Here is an 18,005-nt window from a genome sequence, read left to right on the forward strand (position 1 = left end):
ATTTTTTTGGTGGGGAGGTAAGTGGGTGATTAATATGTACAATGTCCTGGGTTCAATCCCCAGTACTTCCATCAATAAATGAATGAACATTTGATGTTTTTTATTAGTAGAAATTATTTTTTGTGAAAAGATGTTGAACTAACACAGACGCACTTTGAAAGATCTTCTGTGTGATACAGAACGTTGATCCAGGAGGATGATATTCTGGTGTTGTCTTAATGGATGCTGTTATATTCCCTGGGAGTAGAAGTGATGACTTCCCATTCATGTTTATTAACAACCAATTGCACACATGTATCCCAACATAGAGTAAAATAGCTTCCAAAATCCTTATAGCTTTTCTTAGAGTAGCGTCTCTGTTGGAAAAGTAAGTTTATTAAAAGTAAGTATACCAACTAGTATTGAAGAAGTAATATTAGATTTGCTTATACTCAAATATATCTCTGTACTCTGTATATTTATGTCGTTGACATGTACTGGTAACAAAACTTTTTATTTGCACGCACATATGTGTAGGCCCACGGTGATAAGCAACCTCAAGAAAGGGAGACACCAACTACAAGTCAGGACATTAGACCTGATGAAGAGGAAAAGGATGAAGGAGCATCTTCATTTCAAGGTGAAGGGAAATGGAAATGGAATGCCTCTTGGCTGTGTGTGTGTGTGTGTGTGTGTGTGTATGTATGTGTGTGTTTGTGTATGTGTATGTCTCATACATAATGATATGCCAGTAAGAGAAAGAAAGGAAACAGCAGAAATGTGTCTTAAACATTGCCTGAAAATTGACTGGAAAATTGAAGAGAGTGTAGTTTGCAGCTTCAGGCAATCCTTCACTAAAATAAATTTCCCCATTTTTTAAATTCAAAAATTGAAGCTCACGGATCATGTTTATTAGAGAGCACTTGATTGTTGATGACAAAATTCGTATTTCATTCCAAAGTTTGTGTCTTCCTGCAACCTATGTTACTGTAAAAAAAAGGTGAATGATTTTGCTTCAAACTCAAATGTGTGTACTATAATTTAGCTCTGTTTTGGCCCAAGAGTTGATAGGTCAGTGGGGTAGGATGGAGACTTCAGAAATGAATCATGAATGATGACCACTGTTTCTTTTATTCATATTTTTAATGATAAGTTTGATAAAAGCTGGATAATTCAGGATACTAGCATACAAGTAGCTGCTTTTATATGAAATTAATGCAGCTTTTAAAAGGTGGGTATATACTTCTATGGTCAGAAAAATCAAAAGATTAATTATTTTAAGATTACCTTGAGACAAATTATTTTTCCTGGATATGTAGTATTTTGAAACAAAACATTTACATAAGTCCAGCCACTGTTAAAGAATTCCAGACTGTAACTGACAACAATGCTGATTCATTTTTTTCTACCCAATTTCCTTTATGCTCACTGCTAGACAGTATATTTTCTGTTATTCATAAATAATTTTAGTATTAATTTTGGTACTTTCTTCTACATGGGTTTTATTTGTGGAATGTTGCATAGAGGACCTTTGGACCTAAATATAGCGTTAGTTTTTCTTTTTAATTGAAGTGTAATCAATTTGCAAAGTTGTGTTAATTTCTGGTGTAAAGCCTAGTGATGAATATAGTTATATATATAAATTTTCATATTTTTAAATTATAAACTATTACAAACATTGAATATCATTGCCTATGCTACACATTAGGACCTTGTTCATCTATTTCATTTATATATAGTAGTTACTGTCTGCAAATCCAGAAATCCCAGTGTATCCCTCCACCTCGTCTTTCCCCATGGAAATCATAAGTTTGTTTTCTATGTCTGTGAGTCAGTTTCTGTTTTGTAAATAAGCACATTTGTGTTATTTTTTAAGATTCCGTATATAAGTGATATTGTATGGTATTTTTTTTTCTCTTTCTGGCTTACTTCACTTAGAATGACATTCTCCAGGGCCATCTGTGTTGCTGCATATGACATTATTTCATTTCTTAATGCTGAGTAGTATTCCACTGTGTGTCTGTGTGTGTATATTTTTTAAGATACCTCTACGGTTTCCACAGTGGCTGCAGCAATTTACATTCCCAGCAACAGTTGACAAGAGTTTCCTTTTTTCCACATCTTCTCCAAGACATGTTGTCTTCTGACTTTTGGTTAATAGCCATTTTCTCTAGTAGTATTTTCTTAAATATCTCCATGATGGTGAATCATGTGTAACCCAACCCTTTCAGAAATGTGTTCTTGTCTTTTCCCATGTGTCCTATGGTGATTTTTCTGTCAGCTTGGGCATGACATAAACAATTGCTTTGCAAGTTGCCAGATGTGGTGTGACTGGAAAGCACACACAATTAAATTACCTTGAGACTTATTTTCAAAATATTTTCCAATTTCAAAAATTAGTGTGCATCACCTGTTGGCCACAGAAGTATTCAAATATAGTTATCCTCTTAAATGTATTTTCCAAAGCACAGTATTTTATTTTCAGTGGGAAATATCTTTCGGAGAGTAAAGTCAACATACAGACCTAGGAAAAGAAGTTATGATCAAGCATTTGTCAATCCAGTTGGGCCTGTGGTTGTAAGTGTTTTGACAATTGGTTATTTTGGAGGTGGGAGTGGTATAGCTCAGTGGTAGAGTGTGTGCTTAACATGTACAGTGTCCTGGGTACAATCCCTATTACCTCCATTAATAAATAAATAAAACATTTGATGTTTTTTATTAGTAGAAATCAATTTTTGTGAAAAGTTGTGGAACTAATACAGATACACCTTGAAAGTTTTTCTGTGTGATACAGAACGTTGATCTAGATGGATGATGTTCTGGTGTTGCCTGGATGGATGCTGTTATATTCCCAGGGAATATAACTGATGACTTCCTTCTCATGCTTATTAACAACCGATTGCACACATCCCTCCCAACATAGATTAAAATAGCCTCTAAAGTGCTTGTAACATTCCTTGGAGTAGCACCACTGTGGGAAAAGTAAGTTTATGAAGAAAAATTATACCCAATAGTATTGGAGAAATATATTTCGATTTACTGATAGTAAATATATCTGTGTATTGTGTATATTTATATTGTTGGCATGTGTTAGTAACAAAACTTTTTAATTTGCACACACATATGTGTAGGCCCACGGTGATAAGCAACCTCAAGAATGGGAGCCACCAACTACAAGTCAGGACATTAGACCTGGTGAAGAGAAAAAGGATGAAGGAGCATCTGCAGTGGAAGGTGAAGGGAAAGGAGAGGAATGCCTCTTGTGGGGGTGTGTGTTTGTGTGTGTGTGTGTGTGTGTATGCATATGTCTCATGCATGTTGATATGCCAATAACAGAAGGAAAGAAAACAGCAGAAGGGATCTCAAACACTGCTGGAGAATTGACTGGAAAAGTGAAGAGAGTAGTTTGCAGCTTTGGAGAATCCTTCACTAGAATAAATTGCCCCACCCCCTTATAAATGAGAAAATTGAGGCACACGGATTGTTTTTATCAGAGAGCAGTTGACTATTGAATACAAAATTTGTATTTCATGCCAAAGTTTGTGTCTTTTTGCCACGTGTTATCCTGAAAAAAAAAAGGTGAATGATTTTGTTTATAACTCAAATGTCTGTAGTATAATTTAGCTCAGTTTTGGCCCAAGAGTTGATAGTTAATGGAGTACAATAGAGAGTTCCGAAATGAGGCATGAGTGATGGCTCCTGTCTCTTTAATTGAAATTTTTATATGTTAAGTTTGATAAAAGCTGGATAATTTAGGATACTTGAATACAAGTAGCTGGTTTTATATGACTTTAATGCAGCTTTTAAATGGTTGTCATACCCTTTAAGGTCGGAAAAATCCACAGGTCAATTATTCTAAGATTAACATGAGACAAATTATTTTTTTTTGGACATCTAGTATTTGAAACAAAACATTTGTATAACTCAGACCACTCTTAAAGGATTCCAGATTGTAACTTACAACAATGTCGGTTCATTTCTTTCTACCCCATTTCCTTATGCTCACTGCTAGACAGTGTATTTGCTGCTATTCATAAATAATTTTGGTATTAATTTAGGTAGTTTTTTCTAAATGCGTTTCATTTGTGGAATGTTGCATACAGGACGTTTGGACCTATATATAGCTTTAATTTTTTTAAATTGAAATGTAGTCGATTTGCAATGTTGTGCTAATTTCTGGTATAAATCATAGTGATTCAATTATGTATATATGTTTTCATATGTTTTCATTATAGGCTATTACAAAGTATTGAGTATAGTTCCCTGTGCTGCACAGTAGGACCTTGTTTAGCTGTTTTATTTATATATAGTAGTTACTATCTGCAAATCCGGAACTCCCAGTTTATCCCTCCACCTCGCCTTTCCCCATGGTAACCATATGTTTGTTTTCTATGTCTGCGAGTCTGTTTCTGTTTTGTAAATAAGCTCATTTATGTCATTTTAAAAAGATTCCACATATCAGTGATATCATATTATATTTTTCTTTCTGTTTCTGGCTTACTTCACTTGGAATCAAATTCTCCTGGGCCATCTATGTTGCTGTGTATGACATTATTTCATTTTTTATTGATGAGTAGTATTCCATTGTCTATATATATACATACACCACATCTTCTTTATCCCTTTGTCTGTTGATAACATTGAGGTAGCTTCCATATCTTGGCAGTTGTAAGTAGTGCTGGTATGAACAGTGGGGTGCACATATCTTTTTGAATTAGTGTTTTTCTTTCTTTTCAATAGATACTCAGGAGTGGAATTGCTAAGGCATTGTGGTAGTTCTATTTGTAGTTTTTTGAGACACCTCTACTGTTTCCACAGTGGCTGCAGCAATTTACATTCCCAGCAACAGTGGGCAAGGGTTTCCTTTTTCCACATCCTCCCCGATACTTGATGTCTTTCCACTTTTTGATAATAGCCATTTTCTGTAGTAGTATTTTCTTAAATATCTCCATGATGGTGAATCACGTTGTGAAACCCAACCCTTTCAGAAACGTGTTCTTGTGTTTTCCCATGTGTCCTATGGTGATTTTTCTGTCAGCTTGGGCATGACATAAACAATTGCTTTTGCAAGTTGTCAGATGTGGTATGATTGGAAAGCACACACAATTAAATTACCTTGAGACTTATTTTCAAAATTCAAAAATTAGTGTGCATCACCATTTGGCCATGGAAGTGTTCAGATATAATTATCCTCTTAAATGCATTTTCCAAAGCACAATATTTTATTTTCAGTGGGAGATATCTTTCGGAGAGTAAAGTCAACATACAAACCTAGGAAAAGAAGTTATGATCAAGCATGTGTCAATCTAGTTGGGCCTGTGGCTGTAAGTGTTTGACAATTGGTTTTTTGGGTGGGGAGTGAGTGGTATAGCTCAGTGGTAGGAGTGTGTGCTTAACATGTACAGTGTCCTGGGTACAATCCCCATTACCTCCATTAATAAATAAATAAAACATTTGATGTTTTTTATTAGTAGAAATTAATTTTTGTGACAAGTTGTGGAACCAATACAGATACACCTTGAAAGGTCTTCTGTGTGATACAGAACGTTGATCCAGGGGGATGATGTTCTGGTGTTGCCTGGATAGATGCTGTTATATTCCCTGGGAATATACTGATGACTTCCTTCTCATGCTTATTAACAACTGATCACACACATCCCTCACAACATAGATTAAAATAGCTTCCAAAGTGCTAGTAACTTTCCTTGGAGTAGCATCACCATGGGAAAAGTAAGTTTATGAAGAAAAATTATACCCAATAGTATTGGAGAAATATGTTTTGATTTACTGATAGTCAAATGTATCTCTGTGTTGTGTATATTTTGTATTGTTGGCATGTGTTAGTAACTGACCTTTTTAATTTACACACACATATGTGTAGGCCCACGGTGATAAGCAACCTCAAGAATGGGAGCCACCAACTACAAGTCAGGACATTAGACCTGGTAAAGCCAAAGAGGATGAAGGAGCATCTGCAGTTGAAGGTGAAGGAAAAGGAAAGAGGGATGCATCTTGTGGGAATGTGTGTGTGTGTGTGTGTGTGTGTCATGCATGTTTGAGATGCCAATAACAGAAGGAAGGGAAACAGCAGAAAGGGATATTAAACACTCCCTGAGAATTGACTGGAAAGTGAAGAGAGTGCAGTTTGCATCTTAGGGCAATCCTTCACTAGAATGAATTTCCCCCTTCTTTATAAATGAGAAAACTGAGGCACACGGATCTTGTTTATCAGAGAGCAGTTGACTATTGAATACAAAATTTGTCTTCCATGCCAAAATTTGTGTCTTTCTCCCACCTATTTTATCGTAAATAATGGTGAATGTTTGTGCTTAAAACTCAGATGAATGTACCATGATTTAGCTCAGTTTTGGCCCAGGAGTAGATAGTTCAATGGAGTTGGATAGAGACATCAGAAATGAATCATGAATGATGGCCACTGTTTCTTTAATTGATATTGTTAAATGGTAAGTTTGATAAAGGCTAGATAATTTAGGATACTTGTGTACAAGTAGCTGGTTTTATATGATCTTAATCCACCTTTTAAAAGGTGGTTAAATCCTTCTATGGTTAGAAAAACCCAAAGCTGAATTATTCCAATCAGCATGAGATAAATTATTTTTCCTGGATATGTAGTATTTTGAAACAAAACATTTGTATAACTCAGGCCACTGTTAAAGGATTCCAGATTGTAACTGACAACAATGTCGATTCATTTCTTTCTACCCCGTTTCCTTTATGCTCACTGCTAGACACTATATTTGCTATTATTCATGAATAATTTTGTATTAATTTGGTACTTTTTTCTACATGGGTTTCATTTGTGGAATGTTGCATAGAGGACTTTTGGACCTAAATATAGCTTTCATTTTTTTTAATTGAAGTGCAATCGATTTGTGACATTGTGTTAACTTCTAGTGTAAAGCATAGTGATTCAGTTATGTATATAAGTTTCCATATTATTCATTATAGGCTATTAAAAAGCATTGAGCATAGTTCCCTGTGCTGTATAGTAGGACCCTGTTATTTGTTTTATTTATATATAGTAGTTAATATCTGGAAATCCAAACTGCCAGTTTATCCCTCCACCTCGCCTTTCCCCATGGTAACCATTTGTTTGTTTTCTATGTCTGTCTGTTTCTGTTTCGTAAATAAGCTCATTTATGTCATTTGAAAAAGATTCCACATATCAGTGATATCATATGATATTTCTCTGTCCCTTTCTGGCTTACTTCACTTGGAATGACCTTCTCCAGGGCCATGTATGTTGCTGCATATGACATTATTTCAGTTTTTTTTTGCGCTGAGTAGTATTCCATTGTGTATATATAGGACATCTTCTTTTCTAATCATCTGTCGATGGACAGTTAGGCTGCTTCCATGTCTTGGCTGTTGTAAATAGTGCGCCTATGAGCATTGGGGTGTGTGTTTCCAAAATAGAGTTTCCTTCGAATGTATGCCCAGGAGTGGGATTGCTGTATCATAGGGTAAGTCTATTTTTAATTTTATGTGGAATCTCCATACTGTTTTCCATAGTGGCTGCATCAAATTACATTCCCACCAGCAGGTGAGGAGGGTTCCCTTTTGTCTGCACAACCTGCTGCATTTATCATTTGTGGACTTTTGAATGATGATCATTTTGACTGGTGTGAGATGACACCTCACTGTAGGTTTAATTGCATTTCTCTGATAATTAGCAACATTTAGCATTCTTCTCATACCTATCGGCGATTTGTACGTCTTCATTGGAGAAATGTTTGTTTAGGCCTTCTGCCCATTTCTTGATTGAGTTGTTTGGGTTTTTTTGTTACTGAGTTGTATGGGCTCTTTATGTATTCTGGAAATTAAGTCCTTGTCAGTCACGTTGTTTGCAAATATTTTCTACCAGTCCATAAGTTTCCTTTGCTGTACAAAATCTTATATGTTTCATTCGATCCCATTTGTTTGTATTTCCTTTTTTTCTGTTGCCTGGGTTGCATCTCCTAGGAGAACATTGCTAAGATTTATGTCTGAGAATGTTTGTGTATGTTTTCTTCTAGAGGTTTACACTGTTTTGTCTTATGTTTAAGTATTTAAGCCATTTTGAGTTTATTTTTGTGTACACGGTGAGGGAGGATTGTAACATCGTTGATTTACATGCGGCTGTGCAGCTTCCCCAACACCACTAGCTGAAGAGGCCGTCTTTTCTCCATTGTATATTCTTGCCTCCTTTGTCAAAGATTAATTGACCATAAGTGTGTAGGTTTATTTCTGGGCTCTCTGTTCTGTTCCATTGATCCACGTGTCTGTTTTATGCCAAAACCATGTTGTTTTGATTCCTGTAGCCCAGTATTCTTGTCTGAGGTTTGGGGGGGTTATTCGTCCAGCTTCGTTCTATTTCTTCAGTAGAGGGGAGGGTATACCTCAAGTGATACAGCACATGCTTAGCCTGGATGAGGTCCTGGGTTCAATCCCCAGTACCTCCTCTAAGAATAAAGAAAGAAGCCTAATTACCTGCCCCCTGCCAAAAATAAAAAAAAACCTCGTCTTCCTCAAGTACAATGCAGTTGTCAAGTATTCACTTTAATTTTTCCTTTATATTCCCAAAAAACATAAAATTTACAGAAAAGTTGCAAGAATGGTACAGTTAACTCATCTATTTTCACCTCAATTTGCCAAGTATTAAATTTTTACCACATTGGTTTCATATCCTCTTCCCTCTCCCCTCCCCATGTGTGTATATGTATACACACACATACACACTTATTGATATGTTTGTTATTATTAAGACTGAGTCATTTAGATAAAGTTTCAACTGTTATGACCCTTTAGCCTAAGTCCATTAGTGTATATATATAGCCTTAGAAGAAAGAAAAAGTCATTCTCTTGGCTAATCACTGTCCTAATCAGGAAATTCAACCATAGGAAAATGCAATCATTAAAATTTTCTCAGTGTATACTCAGATTTCCCCAGTTGTCCCTATACTTCCCTTGATAGAATTTGCTTTTGATCAGAGTCCAGTCCAGGATCATGCATTGCATTTAGTTGTCATGTCTATTTAGTCTTCTTTCGTCTGGAATAATTCTTCAGTTTTTCTGTCATTCATGACACTGACATTTTGGAAGAGGATACAGCAGTTGGTTTGCAGAATGTTAATCAATTTGAGGTATTGTCTGAGTCTTTTTCCCCTACTCAACACTTACTGTTTAATCATTCCATGTAACATGCTGAGTAAACTGAGAGACATGGTTTCAACCTTGAGCTCACAGTCTAGTGAGAGACCCAAACAAATCACTGATAAGTACAGTCACACGTATAACACAGACAGGTACAAAGGGAGCACCTAAGTTGTGTGAGGGCAGTCTTGGGAAAGGAAGAGGATAATGAAACCCTGGTTTCTTAGTTTCTGGTAACAGACTCCTGAAATAATGCTCTTGTGGTTCTTCAGCATCACATTTGTTTCCACACGAGCCTAAGGCTTTTATTTCGTGAACAGTGAAAGAGTGAATGTTATCAACTCTTATTCGCATCTCATGTTTCAGTTCTTAAATTGATCAACTTTTTATTTGCAAGGGCCTGTCCCGGAAGCTGATCAACGGGAAGTGGCTAAGCCAAAGACTAGGCGTGAGCGTGGTCGCGGTTTCAATGGGAAGAGACTGCCAAAGCCAGAGCCCTTTTAAAATGCCAGAAGCAGGTATGTTCTCCATTAAGTGTGCAAATTATAGGGTGTCTGTTTCCACAATATACTATTTTTAATGATACAGGGGTAACAGTACTGTTTCTTTATAACTGAGTTCACTTATAAAGGTGATTTGAAATGTAGTTTCGACCTTAAGTGCCTGACTTACTGGACTATCAGGTATAGAAACAAATTTGTTAAAGCCATACTGGATTATAAAAGATGAAAATATTTTCTTACTTTTAAGTATGAGTCCTTTAACCAACAGTTGTTAAATTTCACATGCTTTTGTAGAGTTCTGCGTTTAACATACACGTAGTGCATTTGTAACACACATCAGTTTGTATGACATATGCTGAAGCCTTGAAGTAGGTTCCAGTACCAGCTCTAACCCAATTTCTGTGACTCTGGGCCAATCCCTTAACTTCTAAACCCATCTTTGCTCGTATAAAAATAGTGAATTCAAATCAGATATTTAAAAATCATTTTCAGGTCTGATTTTTGCATACTCTGTTTCTGTTGCATTGAACACGAAGATACATGATTTTATTTATGATAAATCATCAAACTCTGACCTGAGTCAAGTTACAACACCTGAGTGGACGTTTCCTCACTACTAAGAAAAGGAACACTTTGCTTGACGGTTGTTTTTCTGTAGGAGTTGTGAATGCCCATCCTCAGATTCCGCCAAATTCTGAAATCTCTGGCTCTCAACAATTGCATTTTGTCTTTTTTTCCTTCCAGTTTTTATTGATATATAATGGACAAAAATGTGAACAGTTGCATTTTAAATCCTTCCCCAAATGAAGCCTCAAATGACTAATTACTAAACTTTCAAGAGACAATCTAGTTTCTAGTCTCTATGTCTGATCAGGTAGAGAAAGTGCAGATAGTCAGTGATGCTCAAGGCGGGTGCAGGATGCATATGCTTAGCACACTTTCTATCCCACTGTCCACTGTCAGTCTTAATGAGCCAGTCTTCCTAAGAAAATGTAGGCACTATGATATAATCATCTCTAACCATGTGACATGTGGCATGAAAATTTTGTGTCCCGAGGTATCAGGTTGGTAAGATTGAAATGCAAAGACCATAACTGAAGTACTTCCTGAGTAATCAAGTTAAGTGTGTCTTACGTGTGTGTTTTGCAGATTACCAACTATTAATTACATAGCTTCTGAATTTAAAGGAAGCACTTGATGTTTAGGAAGTAAAATGCCTTTCACTGCATTCCTAGCCCATTCCAAACTCTTTACATTAAAAGATAGTTTTCAGGCTACTTTCAGGAACCTATTGAATATGGTTAAAATATACTCATGGGAAGATCATAGCCTTCAATACATATGCTATTAAAAAAGGAAAAGATTATAAATTACATGTGCGTCCAATATAAAAAATAATCAAAGGTCAAAAAAAGTGTAGACCTAAGGGAAAAGGAAAGAGAGTCTTAAGAAAATGCTTAAAGTGTGAGCATTAGGAAAAGGAAAAATAATCCAAGTAATCAATAAATCAAAGAGCTTGCTCTTTTAGAAAATATTTGTGAGTAGAAGATCCACTAGTTTAGAGAGTCTTGCAGAGAGTAGACAGAAGGCCAAGTATACCTAATAAGGAACACGAAAAAGACGCAAGCAGATATGGAGTATGTTATCTGTCTCTCTTTACCTTTCTATGTGTACATATGGCTTTCCAGGTTTTTCCCCCTTTTTTCCACCCCACTTTCTGTCTTTGTTCCAGGCTGTGAGAAACGGTACTATTTTCCTTCACAATTTGATGTTACCTTTGATGGTACTGACTTAAAACTAGTGGAACTATTTGATACATTATACAAACTGGAGTGCTTTTAAGAATGTAAAGAGCCACCGTTCATAATTACAGCAGGAGTATGGATGAAAACAGGGACAAATGGTTAACCTACTACCACATAAGGGTGACTTACGCTAGCTCCTAGAAACAGTTTTGCACTTTTCCACAGACGGAGCCGAAACAAATGCAATACTAGCCTTTCTCTTTATTTCATTTAAGCAATTCTAAGTGTGATGTTACTGTTTTAGATATCCTATATTCAGAATGTTATTCAAGTCAACGCATTTATATGAAATTTTAAAAATTCCTTCTGTTTCCTAGGTGTTTCACTTGTTTTGATTTTTACCAAAAGTATAAAAAAAATGTTGCTTTCCACTTAAAACTACCTCGCAACAGAAGCATTGGGTTCAGTGAGTTCTGAAGTTGAACAGTCGACTTGTTTCTCTGTACCACTAGAAAGAGTGATGTGTTTAGCAAATACTGTTAATGTGTCTGAAAGTCTACCTTCAGAGTCTCTGCAGAGGTTTAACTGGATATAAGCCAAGGGTCACCCTTAGGGTTCTGGTTTTAGTCCATGTTATAAAACTGAAACTGTAGTGTCCTCTGTATGCTTTAGTGCCATCTAACAAAATTTTAACTAATATATCCAAATGTTATGTTATCTTACAGGTGAAGGGAAACCACAGGTTTAATTGAAGACAAGCTGTAACCATGTAGGCTGTTATTGTGTTGGAAATGTACCTGTTCAAGTTCTCTCAATAAAGTTTTGCAGTTTTGTCCAAAGAATTCTTGCACATCTTTTGTTAAATTTATTCCTAGGTATTTGATGCTGTTGAAAATTGTTCCTGTTTTGGAAATTTTATATTTTGTTTGATCTAGTGTAGAGAGACATAATTTTTGTATATTGCTTTTTTTTCTACCCAGCAACCTTGCTAAGTATGTTTAATTCCTAAGGTTTATCTTTAGATAATTTTCAACATGCAAATCATATCATCTTTGAATAAGAATAACAGTTTTGTTCCTGCCATTGTAAACAGTATAGCTGTTATTTCCTTTTCTCATTTTATGTCATCGGGCAGACCCTCCACTACAATTACGGTCAATAGAACTGGTGATAGTGGACATCCTTGCCTTAGCCCTGATGAGAAATGGAAAATTTTCAACATTTCACCATGATGTTTAATGTGCCTTTTTCGGCAGATACACTTTATCAGAGTAAATTCATTTATTCTTAGTTTGCTTAGAGTATTCATCTTGAATATATGTCGAATTTGATCAAACACTAGAAGTACATTTATTGAGATCATAAGATTTTTTTCTCTCTGTCAGTCAGTTAATGTGTTGAATTACAGCGGTACGTTTCCATGTTTTAAGCCAACGTTATATTCCTAAGGTAAAGACACTTTGGTCATGAGTAATCTATGCCCTAATAATTTGTTTAGGATTTTTATGTATATTCGCATGAGTGACACTAGCCTATACTTTTATTTTATCTACTCTCTTTCTGGGACTTAGTATCAAGTTTATGCTAGCTTCACACAGGCTTGGGGTGTAAAATCTCTTTTTCTGTTCTCTGGAGCTGCAAGGCTGTGAGTAATGTAGGGCCAGGCTTTCTTGTGATCACTTGTTTCTGGATTGCTTCTCTCTCTTAAGATTGGATCCCTGCTGAAAAGGCAGAGACAGAAGGCGCATCTGCATGTTCCCATCTCTTCCAGCTTTGGGAGGTGCCCATCTCCCCTGCAAGATGCCTCTAATGATGCTGTCACTCTAAAAGCTACCTGCTCCTGTTTCTGTGCTGACACTGATCTTCTGTACACAGAAAGTTACAAGTTATCACTCTACAACCCAGATGGACCTAGAGATTGTTCTGCAAAGTGAAGTAAGTCTTTCAGAGAAAGACGAATATCACATATCACTTTCATCTGGAATCTTAAAAAAAGGTACAAATGAACTTATTTGTAAACCAGAAATAGACTCATAGATGTAGGAAAACTATGGTTACCAAAGGGGATGGCGTGGGAGGGATAAACTGGAGTTTGGGATTAATACATACACACTACTATGTGTAAACTAGATAAATAACAAGGACCTTTATAGCACAGGAAAGTATATTCAATACCTTGTAATAAGCTAAAATGGAAAAGAATCTGCAAAAATACAACTGAATCACTTTGCTGTACGCCGGAAACTAACACAACATTGTAAGTCAACTATATACTCCAATGAAAAATAAAAAATGAAACCATTGAAAAAGAAGTCATCACTCACTAACTTCCCTTAGATGCTTTTGAGCTGTGCTGTATGGTCACAAACGGCTGACTATAGCTTCATTTATTGAGTTCTTTTATCTAATAATAGGTTTTACTATAAAAACTCACATTTATAGAGTACGTACCATCTGTTAGCCATTTCTTTGTGCTACTTTCTGTACATGTATGACGTCATCAAATCCTCACAAAGAGGATAAGGCAGAGTTTTGACAAAATTGAGAATCTCTGACTTCAGTAAGAAGCAGATTTGGGGGTTCCAGTTCTAAATGCAGAGCCTTGCTCTTTTCCTTATTCAGGAGCGCACAAGCTCCTGAAGTGTTTGAGTACAGAACTGATGGTGTATATGATGACTTTAGTTGTAATTTGATGTTTTTCTAAAATTTTAAATTTAATTTCTTTTTTAAAAAAATCAAGTGATTTTATTCAGCTAAGATGGAGTTCTTTTTTAAAATTTCTATTTAATAGACTTTATTCTTTTAGAGTAGTTTCAGGTTCACAGAATTGAGCAGAAAATACAGGGAGTTTGCACACAGCCCTCCCCAGTCACACATATGTACTCCCCTACCGTCAACATCCCTCATCAGTGTGGCGTATTTCATATAATTGAACCATCATGGGCACATTATTATCAACCAAATTCCATAGTTTATATTAGGGTTCACTCTTGATGTTGTACAATCTATGGGTTTTGACAAATGCAGAATGACGTGTAGCCACCTCTATAGTATGATACAGAGAAATTTCATTGCCCTAAAATCCCTTCTGCTCCATCTATTCATTCCTCTCTGCCTCCCTCTCCCTAAGCCCCTGGAAACCACGATCTTTTCATTGTTTCTGTAGCTGTGCCTTTTCCAGAATGTCATTGTGTTGGAAAGGTACAGTTTGTAGCCTTTTCAGACTGGCTTCTTTCATTTAGTAATATGTCTTTGCAGTTTCTTCCGTGTCTTTCATGGTTTGATAGATCATTTTTTTACTGCACATAGATTTTTGAATTTCCATATATGTACTCTTCATTGTTTCCAAGAACGTTTAGTACTTTAGCTTTTTTTTTTTAATTAAGTTTCAGGGTTTATTAGGGAAATAAGAGAGGCAAAGACACCCCAAGTGACAGAAGGAAAACTCTGAAAATGTCCCTTTGCAAGCCAAGTGGAAGCCTGGACTTGACCTCCCGCAAAGGACAAGAAACTGGTGTGTTAGCACCAACATTCTCTGGCAGCCACCTTGCCGGGGTGTGAGCGTCTCAGCCAGGACTGCTTCCCACCCCAGCCAAAGGTGGGGAGGAGACAAAGACTGTAGAGTTAATGCAGAGGCGATGAGAGCTGCAAGGAAAGGCTGAGAGAGGGAGAGAGAGAGGTGGGGAGGACCGTGACAGAGCCTCAAGCTTTTGGCTCTTCGCGCCTCAAATACGTTGACAAGTAGTTCTGCAAAATGTTTCCGAAAAGGTAAAAAACGCCTAACATTGTTGCCGAGAGTTCCCCTGGTCCTCTCCCAACGTGCCACCTCACGCTCCTGGGTGTACATAGCAGAGCCCAAAGGCCACTGTTTTGAAAAAAAGAAAAACAAGAAGAAGCCCGTTGTCCTGTAAGGAGAGAGGAAGGAGCTGAAGGCTGTTGGGGCCTTTCCCACGTGGGCCTGTGTTCTGTAGAAGCAAATTCCCAGCAGCAGTGTGGCACGATTCTACGTGAGGGTCTCACCTTTTGTCACCCAGGCTTGAACATACTTAATTTTCCATTGAAGAGCTGTCAATCTCTTGTTTAGTGTTGCTAGTCTTGAACAGCAAGGCATATCGAACGAGTTGAGAGAGTCTGCGAGTTTCTTGATGCTGCTGGTGATGACCTCAATGTACTCCCGGTTCACCCAGTCCTGGTGGATCTCCTGCTGCACCAGGTCCTCTTGTCCTGCCTTGGCTGCTGCCTAAGGAAGAGCCAGAGCTTTAGCGTTTTAAACGTACATAGTTATCAAAGGAATAAAGCCAACCACAAAAGAAGAATTAATTTGAAAAGATACATACGCCCTAGTATTAACAGCAGCGTTTTTTATAATTGCCAAGATATGGTGGAATCCTAAGTGCACATGAATAGTTGAATAGATAATGAAGATGCAGCATATCTATGTATATATGTAATGGAATACAACTGAAACATTAAAAAGAAGGCTATTTTTCCATTTGCAGCCCTTCATTCACTTTTTTTTCAATTCAAAAAGTAGAATTTTATAACTGGCTTTGACATTTCCATTACATCACAAACAAGAAAATACCTAGAAAAAAACTTACCTATACTCCAAAAACTGAAATGACACAAAGAAATGGAAAGGTTTCTTGTGCTCTTGGATTGGAAGAATCCACACTATGAAAATGCCCACACTACCGAAGGCAATCTGCAGATCCATCGCAACCCCCATCAAAATACTCGTGACATTCCTCGTAGAACTAGAACAAACGATTCCTAAGTTTATAAGGAACCACAAAGACCCCAGACAGCCAAAGCAATCTTTTGTAGTTCTCTTTTTCTCCTCTTTCTTCCGTTTGTTGTGTTTCCTCATGGTTTGATGAATAGAGAAGGCCTTTTAACATTTGTTGTAAAGCTGGTTTGGTGGTGCTGAAATGTTTTAGCTTTCGTTTATGTGTGAAGCTTTTGATTTCTCCATCAAGTCTGAATGAGAGCCTTGCTGGATAATGTATTCTTGGTTGTAAATTTCCCCCTTGCATCACTTTAAATATATCATGCCTCTCCCTTCTGGCTTGTAGAGTTTCTGCTGAAAAATCAGCTGATAACCTTATGGGAGTTCCCTTCCATGTTATTCGTTGCTTTTCTCTTGCTAATTTTATTATTTTCTCCTTATCCTTAATTGTTGTCAATTTGATGAGTATGTGTGTTCCTCTTTGGGTTGATTCTGTGTGGTACTCTCTGTGCTTCCTGGACTCGGGTGACTGTTTCCTTTCCCAAGTTGGTGAAGTTTTCTGTTATTATTTCTCCAAAATTTCTCCGGTCCTTTCTCGCTCTCTTATCTTTCTGGGACCCCTATAATGTGAATATTAGAGTGCTTCATACTGTCCCAGAGTCCTCTTAAACTACCCTCATTTCTTTTCATTCTTTGTTCTGTTTTCTGTTCTACAGTAGTGATTTCCACTAATCTGTCTTCTAGCTGACTGATCCTTTCTTCTGCTTCATTTAGTCTTTTCTTGGTTCCTTGGAGTGTATTGTTCATTTCAGTGATTTTATTCTTCAACTCTGTTTGGGTATTCTTTATATTTTCCAACTCTGAGAAAAACTTCACTCTGTGCATGTATACTCCTCTTGAGTTTTCTAAACATCTTGGCCATCATTACTTTAAACTGTTTCTCAGATAAATTGTGTGTGTCCTCATCACTTATTTCTTCTGGGATTTTATCTTGTGCCTTGGCCTGGGAGATACTCCTCTGCTGCCTCATGATGTCTGTCTTTCTATTTGTATTTTTAGGTAAGTTAGTTACATTTCTCGATGTTGGAGAAGTGGCCCTCTGTTGGAGATGTCCTATACGTCCCACCAGTACACTCCTCTCTTGGAACCCACGGGCCAGTGTCCAGCCGGTCCAAGTGTAGAGTTTGGCCTGTGTTTGTGGCTTCCTCCCACAGGCTTTGGGATTGTTGTTTTCTTATTTCTGGTATCTGCCCCTGGCGGATGAGCCTAGAGTACAGCCTTATGCAGGATTCCTGGCAGGAGGAGCCTGCCCACTGTTGTGGGAAGCTTGGTCCTGGACCTTTGGTGCTTAGGACCCTGTCTAGAAAAGTTTATTGCTTAAGAAGTGGGCTGATGGGTGGAGGTGTGTTTCTGCCATGTATGTTGTTTGGCCTGAGGCTTCCCTACAGGCTGTTGAGTGGGGATAGGTCTTGGTGCTAATGATCCAATCAAGATGTCAGCCTCCAGGACAGCTCATGTAGATGAACACTTATGAAATATCCGTCACCAGCTTTTATGTCCACTTGGTGAGCCGCAGCCATTCCTATGTCCCCAGGAGACTTTTCCAAACTAGCCAGCAGTACTGGCCCATGTTCCTATGAAATCACTACCTCTGCCTTTGGACCTAGTACACGCCAGATTCTGTGTTCACTTCCCAAGAGAGTGAAATCTCTGTTTACCCCAGTCACAGCGTCTCCTGAATGTATACCCCACTGGTCTTCAAAACAGGTTGTCCTAGGGTCTCCTTCTCCTCTCAATGCCAGAATCCTGGGCTGTGAAGCCTGACATGGGGCTTAGAACTCTCACTCCTGTGGGAGTGCCTCTGTAACTTAATTATCCCTCAGCTTGTGGGTTGCC

At 37.4% G+C, this 18,005-nt stretch overlaps 1 protein-coding gene and 1 long non-coding RNA gene across 2 annotated transcripts; one reads left to right on the forward strand and one right to left on the reverse strand.

The window, feature by feature from the left end:
• Positions 1-604: 604 nt before the first annotated feature.
• Positions 605-12,222, forward strand: LOC116661930. Its single transcript, XR_004317884.1, has 5 exons — positions 605-619; positions 2,465-2,556; positions 5,861-5,963; positions 9,530-9,650; positions 12,106-12,222. It is a non-coding gene; the product is annotated as an uncharacterized LOC116661930 (long non-coding RNA).
• A 2,854-nt stretch (positions 12,223-15,076) lies between these two features.
• On the reverse strand, positions 15,077-16,097 carry LOC102515405 (probable protein BRICK1). Its single transcript, XM_032474668.1, has 2 exons — positions 16,071-16,097; positions 15,077-15,620 (listed from the first exon to the last, which is right to left on the reverse strand). Exons 1-2 carry the CDS (start codon positions 16,095-16,097, stop codon positions 15,384-15,386), a joined length of 264 nt encoding a protein of 87 aa, XP_032330559.1. The 3' UTR covers positions 15,077-15,383.
• Between the last annotated feature and the right edge of the window lie 1,908 nt (positions 16,098-18,005).

This window comes from Camelus ferus, chromosome X (genome assembly GCF_009834535.1).
Source record: "Camelus ferus isolate YT-003-E chromosome X, BCGSAC_Cfer_1.0, whole genome shotgun sequence".
NCBI classification, from domain to species: Eukaryota; Metazoa; Chordata; class Mammalia; order Artiodactyla; family Camelidae; genus Camelus; species Camelus ferus.

What these genes read in the sequence shown, in the direction of transcription:
- LOC102515405 (XM_032474668.1), bottom strand. Translation starts at nt 16,097, where the DNA reads ATGGATCTGCAGATTGCCTTCGGTAGT. An exon ending in TGCAGATTGCCTTCGGTAGT is followed by an intron (nt 15,621 to 16,070) that starts GTGGGCATTTTC and finishes GCTCTTCCTTAG; the next exon opens with GCAGCAGCCAAGGCAGGACA.